The sequence below is a fragment of the Pelecanus crispus genome, chromosome 7 (assembly GCF_030463565.1).
Source record: "Pelecanus crispus isolate bPelCri1 chromosome 7, bPelCri1.pri, whole genome shotgun sequence".
NCBI classification, from domain to species: Eukaryota; Metazoa; Chordata; class Aves; order Pelecaniformes; family Pelecanidae; genus Pelecanus; species Pelecanus crispus.
This window is the reverse complement of record NC_134649.1, coordinates 31,039,859-31,064,413: the sequence shown is the minus strand read 5'-3', so window position 1 is coordinate 31,064,413 and position 24,555 is coordinate 31,039,859. Positions and strand designations below refer to the sequence as shown.

Below are 24,555 nucleotides of genomic sequence, written 5' to 3'. Positions count from 1 at the left end.
TGAATTTCTTAGAAAGTAAATGCAGAAACACAACCCATTACAGATCAACCTTTTTAGACTACCTACGCTTAATAAAAACTTCCACTAGAAAAGCAGATGTGGGATGTCACAAATAGTGCTATTGTGATCAAACTTCCAAAAGGTCTCCTCTACTGCAGAACCAAAAAGATTCTGTTAAAGATGAGGATGGGTAGAAATGGAAGCAAAAGCAACATCTCTCTTCATCTATGGTGAAAAATACCTTGCACAGAAATGACATACCAAAAGCACTTGGGGCAGCATATCAGAAATTAATTGGGCATTTTTCTGTTACTTTGCCATTCCCATGTTCAGAAGTTACAACCTGGAAGAAATATTAGCAATCAAAACAGTGAAGAAACACTTTACAGCTCTCAGGAACTCCCTTGCTGGAAGCAGTAACAATTACTAAACTACAAATGCCTGGTGGCACTGCAAATCTAAACTACCTTTTTAAATGCAACCCCAAATACAAAGCTAGCACCTATTTGAATTTGACTATTGCCCCTAAGGACAGAGAACGACAAAACTGAAATTGTCTACTTTAGCTCTCATAGGACAATTACTTTCCAAGAGGAAGCTTGGTTATATTGACCTACCATGTATTGGTCCAGCTGCTTTGAAAAGTGCACCATATGACTGACATAATCCTAAAAGCTCTCTAGGTATCTAATTTTCCTCTTTTTTCCCATTCCAGGGTACTTTCCAAGACACACAAAAACATGCAGGCCACATCATTAGTCTATTATTTCCTCCTTGTCTCTCTGTGCATTGATTTTTCTCAAAATGAAGCCAGTGCACTTCTCAGGAGGCAAAGGAGAAGAATGCGCCACAGAGGATTGAGATGGAGCTCCTCAGCAGGGCACAGGTCCCCAAGACAGCCAAGGATGAAGCTTCCAGCTCTAGCACCCAGCATACCTCTTATTAATATTGATGACGGTGTTATGGGAGTATTTGACTCTCTCATAGGTTTGGGTGGACATGAATCTAGTTACAATGTCTTACCAGGTAAGAATAAAGCCTCTCTACTACTTAGAGTGGGCCAATTTTTCTCTTGATTTCAAATGAAACGTATAAACTCATGAGAGCTTTATTTTAGCTCTACTTGCAACACATACTGAAATAAAACTCAATTACCTTTTTGCTAACCTACTTTTATTGCCTTTTATAATAATATTGGGGTTAGCATACGAAGCATTTTAATTGTCTATGCTTAATCCTGCTTTGCCAGGTAACAATAGCATTTTCTGTATTTCTTGCACAATATATCTCCTAAGTCCATTAACATTTCACTGAGGCCCTAATGTCAATAACACCAGTGTTATTTAAAATGGATTTAAGTTCTTTTCTTTTGGGGGTGGGGTGTTGTATTTTTGAAAAGCAGCATTGAAACTACATCTACATGCAAAATTTGAGGAATAATGCTTTATTTTGTAACTAAATTAATAACACACAGTAGTAGTTGCAATATGAAACTTACATTACAAACAAGACCCTTATGATGGAAAACTAAACTGAGAGAAAAAACTCATTCAACACAAGATCACCCTTAAGCTCCATCTATATCGAGAGCCCAGATTTATTTAAAAGAAGTTCAATAGTATGATTTATACAAAAGTTGCCTTTTTGGTGATCTAGAGGTTTTCACATTGCTTCACTAATATGTATTTTATAGTTTTTGAAGGAGATGCAGGGAAGAGCATTTGATGTCTTAAGAAACAAACAAGAAGTGTAATTTCATTGATCTTTACTGAAACCTTCCTTGGTGATTATAACAGGCATCTCTACAGTCTCCTCAAAGAATGCAAGAATAGATGGATTGAGAACTGATGGTTGTTAAGCATCTCTCTGGTCCTTAGTGCAGTAAGGAAGAGAGAACTCTTGCTCTAGGATACTTGTGATTTTATGTTCAACATCACAAATGGGAAATTACGACTCACAAAACAGGAAATTGAGATTCACAAGAATCTAAAAATCAGACATCCATTCTGAAGATAAGAACTTCTGAATACGACCATCAGTATTTTTCAGTTTTGAAACCCTAGTTATTAACCAACTGAAAATTACTGACATGTTATAACACAATTTCTTTTCATAGAAAGAGGTTCAAAGGTTGAAGAAAATACACCGAGATGTTGTGAGGAACCAATACAGGGCCGTGTCCACTTTATAGTTAATAAATATAAAGACATAGATACTTCCCGTTGAGCACCAAGAGATCACACACTGAGTAAAATCATCATATGCAATTTTATGAAAAAAATAAGAATGCCCTGATTACCACTGTTCTACATAAAATGATAATAATCTATTTTTATAAGCAAAAAGTTCAGCCTTTTAGTGTGTCACACAAGACACATGACCACTAGGTTAATAGGTCTCAACTTAAATGGAAAATTTTACTCACATTTTCTTAACAATTACTATTTGTTGAGAGTCCTTACTTTTGGAAAGGCTGAACCGTTTCAAATAAAATATTTTTAAGTAAGGGGTTTTAATGGGGAAACTAGCAAAACTCTTGACTATAGCATTTCTAGTGTGGACTACAATACTACTCTTATAATACACACTACTACTGTCAAACCTTTAATTTAAAAATATTTTTTAAATTAAACAGAGGAAGATACCACATAAATAGCATACACTTCACGTAAGATATTCCAGTCTGTCTGTCAGAGACCATCAGTCATGCTGAAATAATGCATGTTTCTTCCCCCCCTCCCCACCCCGTTTGTTTCTTTCTATCTGGACTTGCATCCAAAAGCTGAGCTAAAACCACTGAACTCATTTTATTTGGAACTTCATGCTGAATTTACACCATATTTCCAAAGGTTAAAAGTCCTGTGCTCATCTGCCAAAGACTTCAACCACAAGGTATTTTTTAGTCTAGCTTTTAAAGTTCAAAATTTTTTCAAGTTAATGTCAGATTTGGAAAAAACAGAGCCTATTAAATAATAGAACACTATTATTAATCATGCTTCAGAACAGGAGAAAACACAATCCAAAACTTAATTTTCATTCTCCTAGCTACTTATTTTGCTCTTAGTAGCCTAAAAAATAATTTACAGATATCATATGCAGGATGAAAATTAACAGTTAAATAGAGGTTTAACAGTAACCAGACATATCTCCTTCCTCCATATAAAAATTATGTGAACCGTTTAAATTAAATCAAAAGGTTCATCACAAGATAATTTGCAGTTGTTTGTCCTTTACAGACTACAGTCTTCCCATTAAGCAGTGCAGAATAGGATGTACACTGTTGCACTATTTCTAATATCTCTTAAACCTCACTTCTCCCTGCTTGTACCACCACACTGATGTTATTCAGTGGACAGGAAGTTTAAGGAGCATCTCAATGCAGTCTTTACTGTGTCTCATAGGGGCTATGTGAATTCCAACAGAGTGCCAAATAGCAGTTCTGCAATGCAATAAAAGGGTAACTTTTTGCCTTTGAGCACACACACTTGTCCTGCCTTTTTAAGTAACTCTCATGTACACAGAAAACAAGATAATTTGTTAAAGAAGTCTGCAGAGGCCAAGGCCTGATAACTCATATCTTTATGCTTATTCAGACAAGATTTGCACCAACTTTAGATACAGTCTAGTAGCTAAAACAAAATAAAGAATTTAAGGAAGCACAGAAGAATTTCCATCTCAAGACATGTACGTTCCTCTGGAACAGCTGACATTTTATTGTTTAACATCAGAAAGTGTAGTGTTCTTTTTGTGTTTCCTTTGGAGATTATTTAAAAGAAATATTGTGGCTTCCTGGCATGCACATAAAAACCAGAAGTCAGGATCCAGCAAACAGCTGGATTACAGATTCCTAGGTAGAATGACAAGGGACATAGAGCCAACTAACATTTGGCCTGGACTAACTCATCTCCTCCTTCAGTTAACATAGCTTGAGTTGCTTTAGAGCACAACTTTACGGAGCTGAAATGATGCATACATATCCTGGACCTTTGAAAAAACAAGATGCAACTGTTCAAAAAATTAATTTCTCCCTCTTTCCATCCTGAGAGTAACTTAAATCAAAAGATAATTTTTAAAAATATAATACAGGGGAGCATCCAAACAGGATGATTCTGGTAATTAATTTTTAATCTAGAAAACAGGTTCTTATCCAATGGTCTTTATGTAGAAAGGCAAAGGAATACCTTTGTTACAAAGCTGAGAGCAGGACTGCCTCGAAGGCCTTTGCAAGATGCCTGATTTTGGGTCAAATATTAATTCCAGAGACATTTCAAACCAAATATTTACAATAGTCTTGTCAGGGTATTTAGAGACTATACTGAATACTCTTCCCTTTAAAACCGAACATGGACCAGGGTGGAGTGTGGGAAAACAAACCCTGCAAACAACCCTTCCAAAGATAATTTGTTTATCACAAATGAAAGTCTCTTGCATGTAAATTCAGTTGAGAGAAGATTTTTCCACTGTATTAGACAATTTTCATCCAAAGGAGGAAGTCAAACCAAACAGAAAAGAGGAAATTGTTTTTAAATTTATACGGAGGAAAATACAAAGTAACTTAGAAATGGGTTTTCAGCTTGAAACAAATACTTCAGCAATGCATTCTTACATTATTAGAAACAGGAAAAGGAAGGTGTGTACAGAGTACAGATTCTCACCAGATTCACAGGTACACTCAAAAATAGGAAAAGATTTGCATGGGATGAAGAATCTCAACGTTGGCTTTCCTTCTCTCAAAAGACCAAAAAAAAAAAAAAAAAGTCATGCTAAAGCACAATGTTTACCCTGGAGACTGGATGAGAACTGCCCAGGGAAACTTTTGCTGAGGTAGACTCCATCACTGGAAGGAAAGAGAGACTTGGAATAGTTTCCTTCCCAAGTCTTTACACTCTCCAAACAACTTGCCTACTGAATATCTGAGTATAGCTTATGAAATAAATATCTTCTACATTTCTTTCTGAAAATTTCAACTGGTACTCTGGGGAAATCTCAGTTTTTTGTAGATTCATGTCCAGAAACTTTGGAGGCGAAGTATTTATTAGCACAAGTTGTTCAAGCTTGCTACTTTCCTAGCAAAGATTTTTTTTTTTCAGATAAAGCAAGTTACAGGGAAGAAGAGATGTTTGCCATCTTACCAGTCATTACAGAATGGACTTTACTTCCATTAAGCCTATGAACAGTCACTGTAAAGTGAATATTGTTACCCTCCTGGTTCCACAGAGCCTTAACAAAACATTCTCATTTAATGTGCAAGATAGTAGAAAAAGATGTCTAGTGCACAAGAAAGAAACAGAAGGGGCTCTGGAAAAAAAAATTCTCAAGTTCTGCATGATTTATTTTAACTCCATTGTGATCAAGAAAACTTTTGCTTCTTTCTCAACTGTATCTACGCAGAGCTTTCATTGAGATCTGTGATTTCTGCTTTCCATTTCTAAGGATGGAGAGGAAAGAGGAGCTGCCATGCAAAAGACCCTCAGAAACTCACCATCTAGATTGAATTTTCCCATTTTAGGAGTATCTCTGAACTTGAATAATTCAAGAGTTTTTCCAGAAGACAAAGCTGGTAAGGGTCCTCATCAGCTGGGTAGGAAGAGGGGGAAATGAACTATTATGACGACTGTCTGAAATAGAGGGAGCAGACAATTAGAGGGACAGAGAACCTGCACTCAGTTTTCACTGTGAAGCTGCAAGCAGGTAACAGCTACATACGCATTAATTGTGTGCCCCCCCCCTTGATTGCCTTCACAGCTGAAAGGCCAAGAACCAAATAGGGACTGGATACTACTAATAAGCTGAAGAAAATACAGCTATGAAAAATAAAGAATAACATACTTAGAATATGGTGTATTTTACGTATTTTCAAAATGAGGACAAAATAGCAGTGCTTCTTTCCAAAGTTTTAAAATAACACTGTTGGTTTTATTTCAGTTTAAGCTATTTAACTCCAATTTACTCTTTTCTTTTCTTAGGAAAGAAGGGGCACTGCACAGCTAATGGGATGATTATGTATGATAAAGCCGTCTGGTCTCCCAAGCCCTGCATTACCTGTCTCTGTTCAAAAGGAGAAGTGATATGTGATACAACCATGTGCCACCCTCTGAAATGTCCAAAAACTATTATACCTGCAGGAGAATGCTGCCCAGTTTGTTCTGATACTGGTACAGTACACCATAATATTTTTACTATTTTAAAACTACCTCATGCAAAATCTAACATAAACACTACATTTAATGATATCAACGATTATAAGGTACACATTATCCTTTTATAGAGAAAACAAGTCCTGAATTACATGATAAGAGCAGGTCTTCATAATTTCTACTCAAGTTGACTTCAGTTTCTTAGAGTACACTGGCTATTAGATGAGTTTGATATAATACTTAAAGAAACAAAGATGTTAAGTATTCAATAGTAAAGATAATTATATTTCTCTTTTTATTTTCCCCTTTCTGCTCCTTCCCTCCTACCTTTACAAAATTTTTGTAAATGTACGAAGAAAGAACATCTGGTTACATTTTATATCCCACTTCCATTTACAAAGGATCAATCAATAACTACTAGTCATTATTAATGTATTAGACATACATAATAAACATCATACAGTTGACAGACCTGTAAATCTTTGTCAGGAGTGTAAAAACATGCAGCTATTTGATATAAATCAAGAGAAGAAAGTCAACTCACAAGAGGAGCAACAGAACTACAATCCCACTGCTTCTTCATAAAAATTTAAACAAAATAAGTGTCTTTGAAAAGAAAAGAAATGGAGGAGATAAAGATGAAATGTTATTTCCCTCCCCCACTCCCAATACCCTAAGTCTGCGAAGTACTGAACTTAACCTCCTCTCACTGTAAAAATACTATTTTAGCCTTGTGTGTGTGCACATATGTGACACACAGAAATGCACGGAGTAGAGACATGATAGAAATTAACTGTAGAACTAGAAGTCATGTTGATTGAAACAATAAAACTCCTTTTATTTGAATTGCCCTGTTATGCAAGTAAAAAATGCATTTTGGTAATAGAGATAACACATTTCACTGGAGAGCTCCCCACCTGCAGCCATCTCTACACCTGACAGTCCTTTGTGAATTTTATTCAAATTACCTTCCCCCCACTCCCAGATGCATTCTTTTTCCTCTTTAGATACCTCCATCAACACAAAAAACTAGTTAATATATTAGTTCAAAAAGGAAGACCATGAAGGCTATATTATTTTTTTTCCCTTTTTTCTGGAGTTGCAATGAATCATACCTATCTACAAACTGTTCTGTATGGTTGGCTTAACCATTTCTCAGTCAAAGTATGTCTCTTCTGTCAAGCAGTAATATAAGACCATACGTTAATCCTTTCAAATCATATTCTAAGGGAAATACTATTCTTCTATAGTTATAATATTTTTACTATATGAGGGGAACAATGTTTACTAAAACTTTAGTTTCATATCCTCTTATCAGACAACATTTTTTTTTTTGTTCTCATTGCCTCTGGTTAGCCTCCTCTTTGGATTCAAGGATTATTTCACTGGATGACATAAGTGAGTTTTCTGGTGATTCTCCAGAACCCAACGACCTTGACAACGTCAATGTATTGTCATCAGCACGTACTCAAACTGAAAAAAATGAACCGCTTGGAACAGAAGTGATAGAGTTTAAAGAGAAAGAGGGTCATAAAAAAGATGAAAAGAAAAGAAAAAAGAAAGGCAGAAAAAATCGACAGAAGTATAAAGCCTCTCAAAGAGAAAAGAAGCCTATCACAAGAAAGGGAGCTACAGAAGAAGAGATACGGTATGACAGTGATGAAGATGATGGTACTTTCAGAATGCCATCTCATTTCCCAATTCCTGTTCCACCCATAGAGGCTCCTCCTTTGCCATCTGGATGTTCCACCTCGGACACCACAGTAAGCTGCATTAACGCCAAGCTTACACAAATACCACCAATCTCAGATCCAGATCTAACAAGTCTAGACCTTACAGGTAAATAACGGGTCTACATTACACAATTTTTCTCATGAAGTAACACTATCCATTCTCAAATGCAGTCAGCAGTAGTGTTAATACTTTGTCGTTCCTTATCAGAAATATATTAGAATGAATTTCACAGCTAACCCTCTAAAACAATAAATTAAAAACGTTAGATTTGCTTACTTGTGTTCAAATACCAATATGAATATATCCTGTCGTGGTTTAGTCCCAGCCAGCAACTCAGTACCACGCAGCCGCTCGCTCACTCCCCCTACCCCGATGGGATGGGGGAGAGAATCGGAGGAGTAAGAGTGAGAAACACTCCTGGGTTGAGATAAGAATAGTTTAATAATTAAAATAAAATAAAGTAAAATAATAATAACAACAATATAATAATAATAACAGTAATAATAATATACAAAGCAAGTGATGCACAATGCAATTGCTCACCACCCGACAACCGATACCCAGACAGTTCCCGAGCAGCGGTCGCTGCTCCCCGGCTAACCCCCCCCAGTATATATACTGAGCATGACGTCATATGGTATGGAATAGCCCTTTGGTCAGTTTGGATCAACTATTCTGGCTGTGCCCCCTCCCAGTTTCTTGTGCGCCTGGCAGAGCATGGGAAGCTGAAAAAGTCCTTGACTAGCATAAGCAGTACTCAGCAACAACTAAAAACATCAGCATGTTATCAACATTCTTCTCCTACTAAATCCAAAACACAGCACTATGCCTGCTGCTAGGAAGAAAATTAACTCTATCCCAGCCGAAACCAGGACAGTATCCACCCCTTATTCTATACCATCTAAGTCATGCACAGGCCCTCCCCTTTCCAATGTGTTCCAATTAATCACCACCACTTTCCCTATCTTGATATACACACAGATATCATTCCCTTCGTCTATGGCCCATCCCTCTAAAATGTCCATTGAGTTCATTTAGTCCATGACTTTGGGTTCCATCTGTCATCACAGTCTTTCAGAGCAGGAGAGGTGGTGTGCAGTGTTGGACTGTTGCATGCTGAAGTCAGTTCTCATTCCAAAATGGTTTCATCAAAGTTCATTTTCATTAAGCTGGGCAATTCTTACTGCAATACCATTGATGTGGCATATAGCAATCATAATATACAGTATTATATACTTAATATTAACCTACTATATTATTATATTAACATGCAGTTAAGAGATAACATATAGTTAAGAGATAACATACAGTATTATAAAGCAATTAATATTATACAATTCAGTTCATTAGCTATTTTCACCCAAAATCAAATTCCCTTGAGGTACACATTGGGCTTCCCCATCCTTTCGCATCACCCACCAAGTGCACCCAGGTCCTTGAGCAAAAGCAATCCCACGAATGGGTTTGCCTTTGCCAGAGGGGGAAGTAACCCAGACTGTCTTCCCCAGCATATTTTTCATGTGCACTACAGGAACTTTATCTCCTTCTACAGTACGTAAAAGTTTTGATTGGGCAGGGCCAGCTCGATTGGCAGATCCCCTGGTGTTGACTAACCAGGTGGCTTTTGCTAAATGCGTATCCCAATGTTTAAACGTCCCACCACCCATTGCTCTCAGGGTAGTCTTTAACAATCCATTGTATCGCTCAATCTTCCCGGAGGCTGGTGCATGGTAAGGGATGTGATACACCCACTCAATGCCGTGCTCTTTGGCCCAGGTGTCTATGAGGTTGTTTCGGAAATGAGTCCCGTTGTCTGACTCAATTCTTTCTGGGGTGCCATGTCGCCACAGGACTTGCTTTTCAAGGCCCAGGATGGTGTTCCGGGCGGTGGCATGGGGCACGGGATATGTTTCCAGCCATCCAGTGGTTGCTTCCACCATGGTGAGCACATAGCGCTTGCCTTGGCGGGTCTGTGGGAGCGTGATGTAATCAATCTGCCAGGCCTCCCCATATTTATATTTCAGCCATCGTTCACTATACCCAAGGGGCTTGAACTGCTTGGCTTGCTTGATTGCAGCGCATGTTTCACACTCATGAATAACCTGTGCAATACTGTCCATAGTTAAGTCCACCCCTCGATCACGAGCCCATTTATACGTTGCATCCCTTCCTTGATGGCCTGAGGCGTCATGGGCCCACCGAGCTATAAATAATTCACCCTTATGTTGCCAGTCCAAATCCACCTGAGCCACTTCAATCTTAGCAGCCTGATCTACTTGCTGGTTGTTTTGATGTTCTTCAGTGGCCCGACTCTTAGGTACATGAGCATCTACATGACGAACTTTTACAACCAGGTTCTCTACCCGGGCAGCAATATCTTGCCACAATGCGGCAGCCCAGATTGGTTTGCCTCTGCGCTGCCAGTTGCTCTGCTTCCATTGCTGCAGCCACCCCCACAGGGCATTTGCCACCATCCATGAGTCAGTATAGAGATAAAGGATTGGCCACTTTTCTCTTTCAGCAATATCTAAAGCCAGCTGGATGGCTTTCACCTCTGCAAACTGACTCGACTCCCCTTCTCCTTCAGCAGTTTCTGCGACTTGTCGTATAGGACTCCATACAGCAGCTTTCCACCTCCGATGCTTTCCCACAAGACGACAGGACCCATCAGTGAACAGGGCATATTGCTTTTCATTTTCTGGCAATTTATTATACAGTGGGGCCTCTTCAGCACGTGTCACCTCCTCCTCTGGTGATATTCTAAGGTTTTTTCCTTCTGGCCAGTCCATGATCACTTCCAAGATTCCTGGGCGACTGGGGTTTCCTATTCGAGCCCGTTGTGTGATCAATGCAACCCACTTACTCCATGTAGCATCAGTTGCATGATGTGTAGAGGGGACCCTCCCTTTGAACATCCAGCCCAACACCGGCAGTCGGGGTGCCAGCAGGAGCTGTGCTTCAGTACCAACCACTTCTGAAGCAGCTCGAACCCCTTCATATGCTGCCAGTATCTCTTTCTCAGTTGGAGTATAGCGGGCTTCGGATCCTCTGTATCCCCGACTCCAAAACCCTAGGGGTCGACCTCGAGTCTCCCCTGGTGCTTTCTGCCAGAGGCTCCAGGTAGGGCCATTCTCCCCGGCTGCAGTGTAGAGCACATTTTTAATATCCTGCCCTGCCCGGACTGGCCCAAGGGCTACTGCATGAACTATCTCACGTTTAATTTGTTCAAAGGCTTGTTGTTGCTCAGGGCCCCATTTGAATTCGTTCTTCTTCCGGGTCACTTGATAGAGAGGGCTTACAATCTGGCTGTAATTTGGAATATGCATTCTCCAAAACCCCACAACGCCTAAGAAAGCTTGTGTTTCCTTTTTGCTAGTTGGTGGGGACATAGCTGTTATTTTGTTGATCACATCCATTGGGATCTGACGACGTCCATCTTGCCATTTTATTCCTAAAAACTGGATCTCCTGTGCAGGCCCCTTGACCTTACTCTGTTTTATGGCAAAACCAGCCTTCAGAAGGATTTGGACTATTTTCTTTCCCTTCTCAAAAACGTCTTCTGCTGTGTTGCCCCACACAATGATGTCATCAATGTACTGCAGATGTTCTGGAGCTTCACCCTGTTCCAGTGCTGTCTGGATCAGTCCATGGCAAATGGTGGGGCTGTGCTTCCACCCCTGGGGCAGTCGGTTCCAGGTGTACTGAACACCCCTCCAGGTAAAAGCAAACTGGGGTCTGCACTCTGCTGCCAAAGGGATGGAGAAAAATGCATTAGCAATATCAATTGTGGCATACCACTTAGCTGCCTTTGACTCCAGTTCATATTGAAGTTCTAGCATGTCTGGCACGGCAGCACTCAGCGGCGGTGTAACTTCGTTCAGGCCACGATAGTCCACTGTTAGTCTCCACTCCCCATTAGACTTTCGCACTGGCCATATGGGACTGTTAAAGGGTGAGCGAGTCTTGCTGATCACTCCCTGGCTCTCCAGTCGACGAATCAGGTTATGGATGGGAATCAGGGAGTCTCGGTTGGTGCGATATTGCCGCCTGTGCACAGTTGTGGTAGCAATTGGCACCTGTTGTTCCTCAACCTTCAGCAACCCTACAATCGAAGGGTCCTCTGAGAGACCGGGCAAGGTGGACAACTGTTTAATTTCCTCTGTCTCCAAAGCAGCTATACCAAAAGCCCACCGGTACCCTTTTGGGTCCTTGAAATACCCTCTCCTGAGGTAGTCTATGCCAAGGATGCACGGAGCATCTGGGCCAGTCACAATGGGGTGCTTTTGCCACTCATTCCCAGTTAGGCTCACTTCAGCTTCCAGTACAGTTAGCTGTTGGGATCCCCCTGTCACTCCAGAAATACAAATGGGTTCTGCCCCTCTATAGTTTGATGGCATTAGCGTGCACTGTGCACCAGTGTCCACTAGAGCCTTATACTCCTGTGGGTCTGACGTTCCAGGCCATCGAATCCACACAGTCCAGTAAACCCGGTTGTCCCTTTCCTCCACCTGGCTGGAGGCAGGGCCCCTCTAACACTGGTCACAGTATTCGCTGTTCACTTCCTGTAAATGTGAATCAAAAGTCCCCTGATCAAGGTCGGAAGTAAAATTAGCCCTCTTACTCTGTCTCGGGAACTGCTCACTGGAAACTGGAGCTGCAATTTTCCTGGGAGAACCTCCTTTCCTAATAGTTTTTCCTTGCAACTCACGAACCCGTGCCTCTAAGGTTGAGGTGGGTTTTCCATCCCACTTTCTCATGTCCTCTCCATAATCACGCAGGTAAAACCACAGGGTGCCCCGTGGTGTGTATCCTCTATATCCTCTCTCTTGAGCATAGGGACGTTGACTCCTAATGGCTGAGACACTGGTCCGTGCAGGTGGGGAGTAGGACAGATCCTCTCTGAGTTGTTGGAACTCTTGGCATATTTTTTCAGACAGTTTTTCTACAGCCGAGACACAGGCCCGTAGGGAGGAAGAGAGCTTTTCTTCGTAGTCCCGGAGTTGTCTAGCCACTTCATCCACCGTTGGTGCCTCGTCGTCTTTCCAGGCTAGTATTGCCAACGAGTTGGAATACGATGCTGGTGCGCTCCGTACCACCTTCCGCCACATGGATTGTGTGCACCTGACTTCATCTGGGTCTTTGGTTAACTGCTCATCATTCAGGTCACTGTAAATCACCTCCAGCACGCCTAATTCCCTCAGGTACTGGATACCCTTCTCTACGGTGGTCCATTTGCTTGGGCGGTATAAAACATCCTCCTTGAAGGGATACCTTTCCTTCACGCTTGACAGAAGTCGCCTCCAGAGGCTGAGCGGTTTTGCCCCTTTTCCAATTGCTTTGTCAATGCCCCCTTCCCTGGAAAGGGATCCCAGCTGCTTGGCTTCCCTACCCTCTAAATCCAGGCTACTGGCCCCGTTATCCCAGCATCGGAGCAGCCAGGTGATGATGTGCTCGCCTGGATGACGACCAAAATCTTTTCGCATATCTCGCAGCTCACTCAGGGATAGGGATCGGGTGGTCACCATCTCATTTATGGGTTCTTCCTCCTCTGGTTCTCGTGATGGCCCTGGTTCATCTTCATCCCTTACTAAACGAACTGATTTCCTTGTGTATTTTTTCTTCTGTATAGGGGCAACTGATACCGGCGCAGGTTGGTTCTCTGGTTTAGCCGCAGTGCCTGCCACTGGGGTTGGAGTGGCTGCAGTACCTGTGGTGGGTGTTGGAGTAGCCGCAGTGCCTGTGGTGGGTGTTGGAGTAGCTGCAGTGCTTGTGGCTGTGGTTGGAGTAGCCACAGTGCTCATGGCTGTGGTTGGAGTAGCCACAGTGCCTGTTGTTTTGTCATCAGATCCAGAGACCCTCTCTTTCCCTTGAGGGTACTGAATAGTGTTGAACAGGGCTCGATAGGCATGGGCCAGTCCCCAGCATGTTGCAATGAGTTGTGTCTCTTTGGAGTTGCCAGGGTGAGAACATACTTCTTCCAAATACTTTACTAGTTCTTCAGGATTCTGCACTTGTTCAGGGGTGAAGTTCCAAAACACTGGAGGTCCCCACTGCCCTAGGTACTTGCGCATACGATCCCACACACCCTGCCACTCATAACTCTCCAGCCTTGGGGCAGATCTCTGGATGATATTCTTAAATTGCTTACTAACCTTTGTCAAAACCAAAACAATATTCCCAAGAAGTATCAATAGAAGTATCTTAACTGCCCAGGGATGTTCAAAATACTGAAAACTTTCTGTAATGAGGGAGGAAGCATTATAGAATAAGGTAATGAAGGTGCCATTCTGTAGTTCCTCCACAACAGACGTCTCCGAGGGAAAGGTATAATTGCTAACTCTCTCCATGAGGTGGTACCCGAAGTACAGTAATGACTTGTGTATAAAACCCAGATACAAAACCATGCTCAAGGTCAGGATTTTGATAAGGAACCTCCCAATCAAAACATCCTTAATCACTACAGAGCATAGCGCAATGCACAGACCAACACCAAGCTTTAACATGCACAGCCAAGAAAAGAACATGGTACAGATCAGATGAACTAATATCATGACCGGCAACTGTTAACAGACTCCTTAATACACTCTAGTTAATCTGTTCTTATCTCAAACCCTTCGTGCCCCACGTTGGGCGCCAAAAAGGACTGTCGTGGTTTAGTCCCAGCCAGCAACTCAGTACCACGCAGCCGCTCGCTCACTCCCCCTACCCCGATGGGATGGGGGAGAGAATCGGAGGAGTAAGAGTGAGAAACACTCCTGGGTTGAGATAAGAATAGTTTAATAATTAAAATAAAATAAAGTAAAATAATAATAACAACAATATAATAATAATAACAGTAATAATAATATACAAAGCAAGTGATGCACAATGCAATTGCTCACCACCCGACAACCGATACCCAGACAGTTCCCGAGCAGCGGTCGCTGCTCCCCGGCTAACCCCCCCCAGTATATATACTGAGCATGACGTCATATGGTATGGAATAGCCCTTTGGTCAGTTTGGATCAACTATTCTGGCTGTGCCCCCTCCCAGTTTCTTGTGCGCCTGGCAGAGCATGGGAAGCTGAAAAAGTCCTTGACTAGCATAAGCAGTACTCAGCAACAACTAAAAACATCAGCATGTTATCAACATTCTTCTCCTACTAAATCCAAAACACAGCACTATGCCTGCTGCTAGGAAGAAAATTAACTCTATCCCAGCCGAAACCAGGACAATCCACACACAATTATTGTACATAATACAACTATTTTTGTGATATATTTTTCACGTACGATACTACACAACTCAGATGCATACTGTAATTCATGACAAAGTATTTTCTTGAATTCTGTCCTAGGAAATAGTATCACTACTATCTCAGATGAAGCATTCAATGGAATACCTAATTTGGAATGGATTGATCTGAGCAAAAATAATATTACCTCTCCTGGCATAGGTCCACAAGCATTCAAAGTAAGAAAGCCTAACTTTTTGACTATCCTATGACTAATTATTGCTTAATGGAAAGTTTTTCCTGCTTTTCAGTCTATTGATCTAAACCAGATTGCACCTAGTATGAGTAACCATTGTATAATTACAATACAGTTAAACCTGGCTATTTCAAGAAATCTCATCATAATCAAGAATATCTAGACATTTTTGAATGACATTCACCAAGTATTAAATGTTAGTAAGAGAGAGACAATTTTCTGATATTTTATCAGTTGCACCTGAGAGATTTCAGAATTGAAGGGCTCATATTCCATTAACAACACTTGGGATACTCAGGCTCAACATTAGTAAATTTATGTATCATCTTTCTCACTACATTAGCTCTGTAAAGTTTATGCTCTTGGATTCCCAAAATGATCTGCCTATGCCAGGTCTTGCTATAAAAATCCACTCAATAGGAGTTCATGTAATCAACTGTATGCTTATTGTTGACTACCTTTAATGAGAACCTTTCAAGCATAGCTGCTTACTAAAAGAACAGCTTTCTCATAAAATAGTCCAAGAATCTTTCTATATTCAGTCTTTTTCTTGCAAGAGGAATTTACATAATAACAGGCTATTCAAGCGCATCTACATATTCCTCACTTGAAGACAGAATAGTCCCATAATAATTTCTCATGCAAGGAAGTAGGTACAGGTCATAATTCAAGTGTGGAAGTACGGCATCAAGGCCTTGCTTTTTCAGGCAAGATGAATACAAAAAACATATGAACAACAAATCAAATTATCACAGTTATGTTTTTAATTTTGTTTCCTGCCATATGCAATCAGTCTTCTCGTAGGACTCTCTGTATACCACCTCCCTCCATACAACATGAACAGCTTTGGATGATTTCAAAGGACTTCAGTTTCTACAACTCCTATGAAATCAAAGTGGAGGGAAAAGACAGACCAGAAAGGTGTCTCAATCATGAAATAAATTTTAGTGAGGCTTATATCACACCAGGCAGTTAAGACAAAACTGGAGGAGAGCAGGCTTCAGTGGATCCACTGATAAAACAACTCCACCTTTTTCAGAAATGCTCACTAATGCATGATTACTGATGTGCATTTATCAAAATTAAGCTATGATAACTTTTCAAACCATTTTTTTAAGCTGGCTGAAGTAATAAAAATCCTAGGTCACTGAAAAAGTTGCTGTCGTTATGCTTGAGCAAAACTGCTGACCTACAGAAAACCATGAATTTGCTCACAAATAGAGAGTATAAACGCATAATCTATAAATGTATGTACTTTGAACTCCTAAATACTGCAGTAGTGTAGTAAGGTAATATCTACATGACTCAAAGACAGCAGCAGGAATACAAATAGTTATGACTGGATAGCTGCAGGATGGCCAGGTGGAAAGCTGATGTGCTCAATCAAGCTCTTCTGATTACACATTACATCAACTGGCACCTTTGTTAATATTTGGCATAAAGAAACTAATTAATTAGACTGATAGGAGAAAAACTTTTTTTTATTGAAAACACTGGATACTAGTGCACTGCTGCTGAAAATCTTCAGAAAGTGAGTGTTTAAGAAAATGTTAACTATGATTACACTGTATGTTTAACCATATATTTTACACCTTGATAATCTAAGTTCTCTTCTTCATCCCTATGATTAAGAACCTGAAAAAGCTAAAACGTTTGTATTTGGATGGAAATATGCTGGTACATATTCCCTCTGAACTGCCATCAGCTTTGGAAGAAATAAAAATAAATGACAACCAGCTTCATGCCATTGATGAAGATGGCTTACAAGGTATTTAGAAAAGTAGTATCAATCGTATGAAAAGATTAAAATAAATTTGAAAAGCAGAATGTTCAACCAAATGCATCTGGTTTGATAAAACCAGAAAAATAATTGCTAGCTTTTAAGTGCCATGTTTTCAAAATATGAACAAAAGCTGAAAGATTTGCATGCCCAAGTTTTTTAAAATTTAAAATTACATTTTCCCTACTTATGCAACTGCTACTCTCCCAAAGAAGCTTATATTTAAGGTTACTAAGTAGAGATGGATTTTAAGTATGTTGATGATACCTACTCTCCTGACCTATAACCTGATCATTTTACATGTGGTGAAACTATATTAATTATTTAAATTGCATCAAAGTGAATAGAATTTGATGTGCATGAAAAATAAGGCAAAATATAACTTGAGTTAACCATGATCATTTTAAGCCAAGCTAAATGTGGGCTTATACAAAGAAAAGGTAAAAAAAAAAAAAAAAAGAATAAAGGAAAAAAGGAAAAAATAAAGAAAAAGAAAAAAGGGGTGAAAAAAAAAGGGGTACCATGTATGTCATAATTTGACTGACTATTTTGCTCCCTTTCCTCTCCTGCCAAAAGAGTCCCCATTTAAACTGGATCAGTTTAGTGATACAGCTCACTATAGAGCAATATAAATGCTTGAGCTAAGACAAAGAAAACTTAAGTCAAGGGCTGCAAGAGCCTTTTAGTTTAAAAGCATCAAACTGTACTGTTAGGAGGAGCTATACAAAGCTTCTGTAAAAAAAAAAAGTTATTTAGATTATTTGTGAATGAGGAACTTATGAAAGACTATTTCCTGCTTACATACATTGATCAACATTGGTTTCTTCTGTGACCTGCATTTGGATGGCTGATGAGGAGGAACAGCATAATCCGTGAAGCATTCTCAACACAGTACAGTGGGTGGCTGAAAGGAGGAAAGCAGGGAGGGGAGGATATGAGCCCAAAGAAAGAGTAACATACCCATTATCATGTAAGTGACTGGAGACCCATGGGGATCATTGGGCAACTATACAAGGGTCAGCACCCACATAGTATTCCAAACATCATCTGCACATAACCATGAAGTAGTAAGGCCTAAATGGTAGCACTATCCATAAGTCTTACAGCTGCCTTCTTTTCCATTCTAAGTGGGAGAGAAAACTATAAATAAACCTCTAGTCAATCTCTAAAGTTCTACAAACTAGTAAACAATATAATTCTATGATTATGAGATAATAAAATTCTTTCACTATATTTCTTCATTGCTGTGAACTGATCCGAGTAATGTTTAAGACAGTTAAATTTTAAACATGCATTTTAACAAGATCTGAGATGGCATTAACTAACAGAAATCCCAACTTTTTCTCCCCAGATTTAAAGAACTTGATCACCCTGGAATTAGAAGGAAATAAACTCAGTGAAGCAAATGTCAGTCCTTTGGCCTTTTATCCTTTGAAAAGTCTCTCTTATTTGAGACTGGGAAGAAATAAATTTAGAATTATCCCACAAGGTCTTCCCGCCACTCTTGAGGTAAAAACAACAAAAAAACCCAAGAAAATGTCATTTTCCCAGACATTTTCTTTCTTTGTTTTTTTTTTTTTTTTTTTTTTTTAAACTTACTGCCTTACTATCATCAGGTAGAGATAAATTTAAATTTTATAAATTTGTTTCTACATATACTTATAATTCTTATTCCTAAATAATTATTTATAGAAATTTACTTATGAGTCTGAATTTACCTAGTACTGTCTCACAAAACAGTATAACCTGCAACTTGTCTGTTCAGTTACACATCATTCACAAAACACTCCTAATACAGATGTCTTAGTGCGAAAGCATTGTGAACTTTGAGTTACCACACAGAATAAAGTTCACAAGACAGCAACAAGAATAATGAGAGATCTAGAAAACCTGTTTTATAAGGAAAGACTAAAGGAACGAAGACTGTCTAGTCTGAAAAAGAGAGACAGACAGATACCTATATCTAACGATTCTCTTCCTTTTTTGGCTGGTGTCTCAATTTCCCTGGTTTCCAGACCTTTGCTGAATTTCACCTCATTGGGGGTGAGGGGCAATGTTTGAATAGGAGGTTTATCTCTCTTCCCTGAACAGTTTCCTCATTCCTTGATTTTTAATCAAGAAATTTCTTCTTTTGGTAGTCTCCCATCCCATTCCTTTGCCCAGAATTTGTGATTTGTTGCGGTGGTTTGGTTTGGTTTGGTTTTTTTAGGGATGCTACCTGGAAGGTATTTTCTTCTTCCTTTTAAATCTCTGTCTAGTTTCATTCTCTGCTTACCTCAGTCTTTACTTCAAAGATAATCCTTGCTACCTATTGATTTCACTGTTTCTCTTGATTCTATCTTTTCTTTTGCTCTTTCTCACTTCAGTGTCCTCATATTTATTTCTTTTTATCCTTGGGATCTTCCATAATCTGAAATGCAGGGGGACACACACACCAAATCTAGCAAAACCAGTAAGTATCTTTTTTATAACATTAGCTTCTTCTGCAGCTACTGCCCGCAACTTTACTTCAGCCTAATGTTTTCTATTACCCATTCACTCATATGTTACATTTTTCTCTTTTTCACTTCATCCCTCCTTGATGAAACAATGAACACCTGGCAAGTTTTCCTTCACTTCATATGCTTTGCGAACATTTAATTTTAAACCAACACCTTATAAATGCACAAACAATGATTTTCAGGCTATGAAGATACTTTTCTATTTTCCCAAAGCCTTCCTCTACAGGCCCTAAATTATATTTCGGGTCCTACATAAATTTTAGTCATTGCTCCATTTTTATTTCATATTTATCCTACATTAGCAGACATTATCAGGAACTTATTCTGTGTAAAACACACAATTTTGCTACGTTGCAGACTCACAACATTAAGTTTTGTAACACATTAACATTTTATGTTCCTACAAATTTGAGTTTCAAAGCTCACAAGTGATCAGCAAAAATATTAAGAAAGGAAGACTTTTTTTTTTTCCTAATAGCTTTCCGAGACAAAAAAAAGAATATTAACAACTTCTTGTCAATCTCATCATTCTCATATTATATACTCTTAACGCTGTACAACTTCAGGCAAGACAAAAGATAATTTTTTTTTTCCATTTGATCTTTCAAAGCAATCTGTATTTTCACAAATGAGAAAACTGCTTTGAAAAATTGTGTTTCTGAAAGTCACAATACAGCTATAAACTGACTCTGTTTCAGACTCAGAAATTAACAGATATATCAGGTAATATGGAGGACAGGTAATAGCTACATTTTGAATTTGCAATGGGAAAGAACAGCATATTTTGCTTTCACAAATTTTCTTCCCAAATGCACTTACAGGAGTTATACCTTGAAAATAATCAAATTGAAGAAGTGTCAGAAATTTGCTTTAACCATACAAGAAACATAAATGTCATTGTGCTAAAGCATAACAAATTAGAAGAGCACAGAATAGCACCTTTGGCTTGGATAAACCAAGAGTAAGTATGAATAATTTAAAATATAATGATTTTATTTTTCTCTGTTATTAGTGAGTTAGATAATTAAATAAATATTTGCACTTCATTACTTTTAACTTGAAATTGTAGTTATCTTTTGATTTTCTTGTTTTCCTTCATTAACTTGTCTTAATTTCCTTTGCTTAAATTGTATAATGTAGGAAGTATTCAGAGTCAGATTTAAAACAAAAAGATATTATACCTCAAATCTGTACCATATTAACATAAAAGTCTAAATGTTTTTCTGACCATCCAATCAAAAAAGTGAACATTAATTATCAATAATTCTCCATAAAATTATACAATAATTTGGTACTAATATATCATTACCGCACAGGTAATTTAAAAATAACTGAATATTGTCATAGCCTTATTTCTCATTAGATTAAAAATTATAGAAGCAAATAAGACTGTACAGCTGCATTGTGTAAAAGTAGAATATAAGCAGAGCAAGCAATGAGAATGAAAGAAGACAATACTGCTTTTGATTCTTCTGGTAAATTATTTGCTAAGCTGCACAGGGTACCTTCCCATAACCTACCCACTGCAGTCCTATCAGTTGATTTCTGGATTTGTAAACTGCTTAATCTGAAAACAACCACACTGTTACTAACAGCTTCTCTTATCCATGGAAGTGAAGCATATCAGAATGATTCTAAAGGAGCCATTCATAAAACAGTTCAATTTCAAATGGGCTTTAGAACAAAATTCAAAAATCCATGTCAGTGGGATAACCACTAAAGTCCCAAGCTTATTATGTATTTTCCAGTGTAACTTGTTATTGCAATTCTGCAATGCTTATCAATCACAAATTAGTCCCTTGAGTTTCCGCTATTCAACCTTATCTCTGTACTCATAACTGTAGATTTCTTCCCATCAATAGAATCATTGGGCTTGATTGACAATTAATGACTTCTATTCTTTCTATTCCCAGAGTAATTATGCATGATCATGTTCCATAAAATGCATTCCATTCCATTAACAGAAGCAAATTTCCCTTTGAAATGTAGTTTCCTTGTAATCATGTTAAGCACTATTTTGTAGAGAATGTAGCATTAACAATGCAGTTTGCTATAATGTTTTCATCCTTTTTTTTTTATCCTTTAATGCAGGAACTTGGAATCAATTGATCTCTCTTATAATAAGTTATATCATGTTCCCTCCTATCTGCCAAAATCTTTACTACATCTGATACTTATAGGAAATCAGATTGAAAGAATTCCAGGATATGTCTTTGGCCACATGAAACCAGGGCTGGAGTATCTCTACCTGTCCTTTAACAAACTTACTGATGATGGAATAGATCCAGTATCATTTTTCGGAGCATATCACTCTCTGAGAGAGTTGTTTTTGGATCACAATGAATTAAAGTCTGTACCATTTGGAATTGATGAAATGAGAAAATTGCGTTTCCTAAGACTGAACAATAATAAAATAAGGTAATTTCCAGGCTCTTTGTTACATTAATGGCATTAAAATAAATGTCAGAAGACATGCTTCGTTTTAAAAACTTTTTGCTTCTAAGTAAATCTTTTTTAAAAAATTCTGAAGGAGGAGCTAAATCCTGAGTTTTCTACTGCAGTATTGTCTCACAACAGCTTACAAAAACATCTTGGCCTGATACGACATTAGCTAAGTTTCAGAGTGGGTCTTCAACAGTTTTTCTGCATATGATAAGAGAAAAGTGAGATTTCATCCTTCCTCATAGTTCTTGAAAATGCTCACAGAGATGCCGAGCACCAGTTCTCTCCAGGAAATTAATCTGTAATACTGCTTGGGCCACATGTCCGCTGGGGCAGCTACAACTTGAAAGGCACAGCAAAGTACCAGCTTTTTCTGCTCTGGGACCAGAGCCCAAACTGATTACAAAGTAACTGGAAGGAGTCATCAGCTGCTGATGACCACTGAAAGTGGCCTTTCAGCAGGTTTCAGCCAGTCCCAGCTGCAAAGTCAGGCATGCTCTCTAGTTCCTCTGTATTGTTTACAAAGGAAAGGAATGATAGACAGAGGATCTTACGAGTGTTACACAGAAAGTTTTCATTCAGCAACACATGGCAATACTTTCCTCAGGAAAACTTAAGTATATGATATAAATGAGAAAAACAATGCATGGAGAGAATTTTAAAAAGAATGACTTGTAAAAGTCCTCAAAAAATATGTTACTGAGAAAATTTAATGTACTGCTTAAGTTAACATTTTCAAATCTCTAAATAAACAGCATGTCTAAAATAAATTATGAATTTATGAGTTATCTTGAATAATGAAAATACAATTCCTCCCGCAATGTCACAGGACCGTCCCTCCAGAACGCATCTGCAGGACTCGTATCAATGATGATGATGTTCATAACAACAGCGAAGAGGAAGAGAATGAAGAGTCACGTTTGGAACATGTTCATCTTGAAAACAACTACATCAATACGAGACAGCTATCGCCACATGCATTTTCATGCATAAGATCCTATTGCAGTGTTGTTCTTAAACCACAGAAGATCAAATGAACACCCAACTTCTGCGCTGCAACCCCTATCTCTAGAAACACAGCTTTATTTATTCTCTGCTACTAACAGACCTGCTTATTTCTGATTTAAACCCTTCTTACTACTATAAATAAGATACAGTATATTATGTACTGAAGTAAGGCAGTAGTGTATTTCTTAATATTGTTTCATTATAAAAATATTAAATGTAAAAATAGAAGCTCAAGATTATGTAATAATTTTTTATTTCTATTGACAGAAATTCTACTTAAACATAATAGATCAAACTGTGCCCCCACATACAGCCTCCGTGAGATCATATTTTAGAAAAGAATATAACTAACCCCTCAACTTGGTCCTGTCTTATTTGATCAACTGAATTTAAAACATTTTAAATGGTACCATCAACTTTAAAAGTCATACAAATAAAAGTCCTTGAGCTATGAACATTCTAGCAGTGCAAGAATCAAATTTATTAAAACATACATGGTACTGGATTTTCTACCAAACATTTTGCAGTGATAAATTCTCTTCCAACTGAAATGTCAAGAAAAAAAAAAAAGTTGAATTGTTTGTTTTAGATGCCCCTGAAAACTTCCCCTATTCAAACAAAGAATCTGAAGAGTTAGAGGAATGAGCAATTAATTTCTATGTGTATGGTTTTTTTTTTAAAAAAAACCAACAAACCCTCAGAGAGTGTAGGTCCCATTCATTTGTACAATAGTTAGCTTGCTAGCTTTTTATACTGTATAGGATCAGGATCATGTTGCCCATTTAGGGGGACTAATCAGACTTTCTCGAAACTTTAAAATACTTAGTGGCTATTTGAAAGCTTCTAGATAGTCATGAATCACCACTTCAGAGACAATGTTGATAAAGCAGTTTTAGTAATACATTTGATACGAATGTCTGCTTAGGTATACAATAGTGTTTACAAATAGATCTCTCTTTCACTAGAAAGGAATTCAGTCTCTTGAAGATTTTTTTTTAATGTCTGAATTCAAAGAAAAGAAGCATTTTTAATATTCCACTCCAGATTTTAATATTATATTCTTTCTCTAAAGTGGCCAAAAATTTGATAAAAAGTAGTTAGTATTTTTATTCTAAATAACAATTTCAATAAAAATTGAAAGTAATTCTACCATCTTTTATATTTATTGAATTCTACAGTCCTTTCTTACAAGAGTAGGCTGGTTGTAGGAAATGATTACAGATCACTGGCAAGTCATTATTCTTCACGCAATTACTTACCACTTTCTCCTGGGCTATTTTGTGAGGCATTTAAAAAAAAAAAAAAAAAAAGTACTCAATTTTCTTCAGTACTATAGTTATGTTATCTAATAATTTCTTCTTCAGAATGGAGAATGTTCGGAATGGAACAAAGGATGAAATGGCTTAATACAGGGATTGACTTTTTTAAAGGCACATAAAAACTGTAAGCAACTGCACATCATAAAACCTTCTAAGGTCACATA

General features: G+C 38.3%; 2 protein-coding genes across 2 annotated transcripts in view; one reads left to right on the top strand and one right to left on the bottom strand.

The window, feature by feature from the left end:
* The window catches only part of CENPP (centromere protein P), a 164,371-nt gene that overhangs the window by 39,906 nt on the left and 99,910 nt on the right, over positions 1 to 24,555 (bottom strand). The window lies entirely within an intron of this gene.
* On the top strand, positions 741 to 23,101 carry ECM2 (extracellular matrix protein 2). The gene is made up of 9 exons (XM_009483453.2): positions 741 to 1,026; positions 5,967 to 6,155; positions 7,494 to 7,976; positions 15,209 to 15,324; positions 16,974 to 17,109; positions 18,473 to 18,630; positions 20,444 to 20,583; positions 21,714 to 22,040; positions 22,894 to 23,101. The coding sequence occupies exons 1-9, from the start codon at positions 741 to 743 to the stop codon at positions 23,099 to 23,101; spliced, it is 2,043 nt and encodes a 680-aa protein (XP_009481728.1).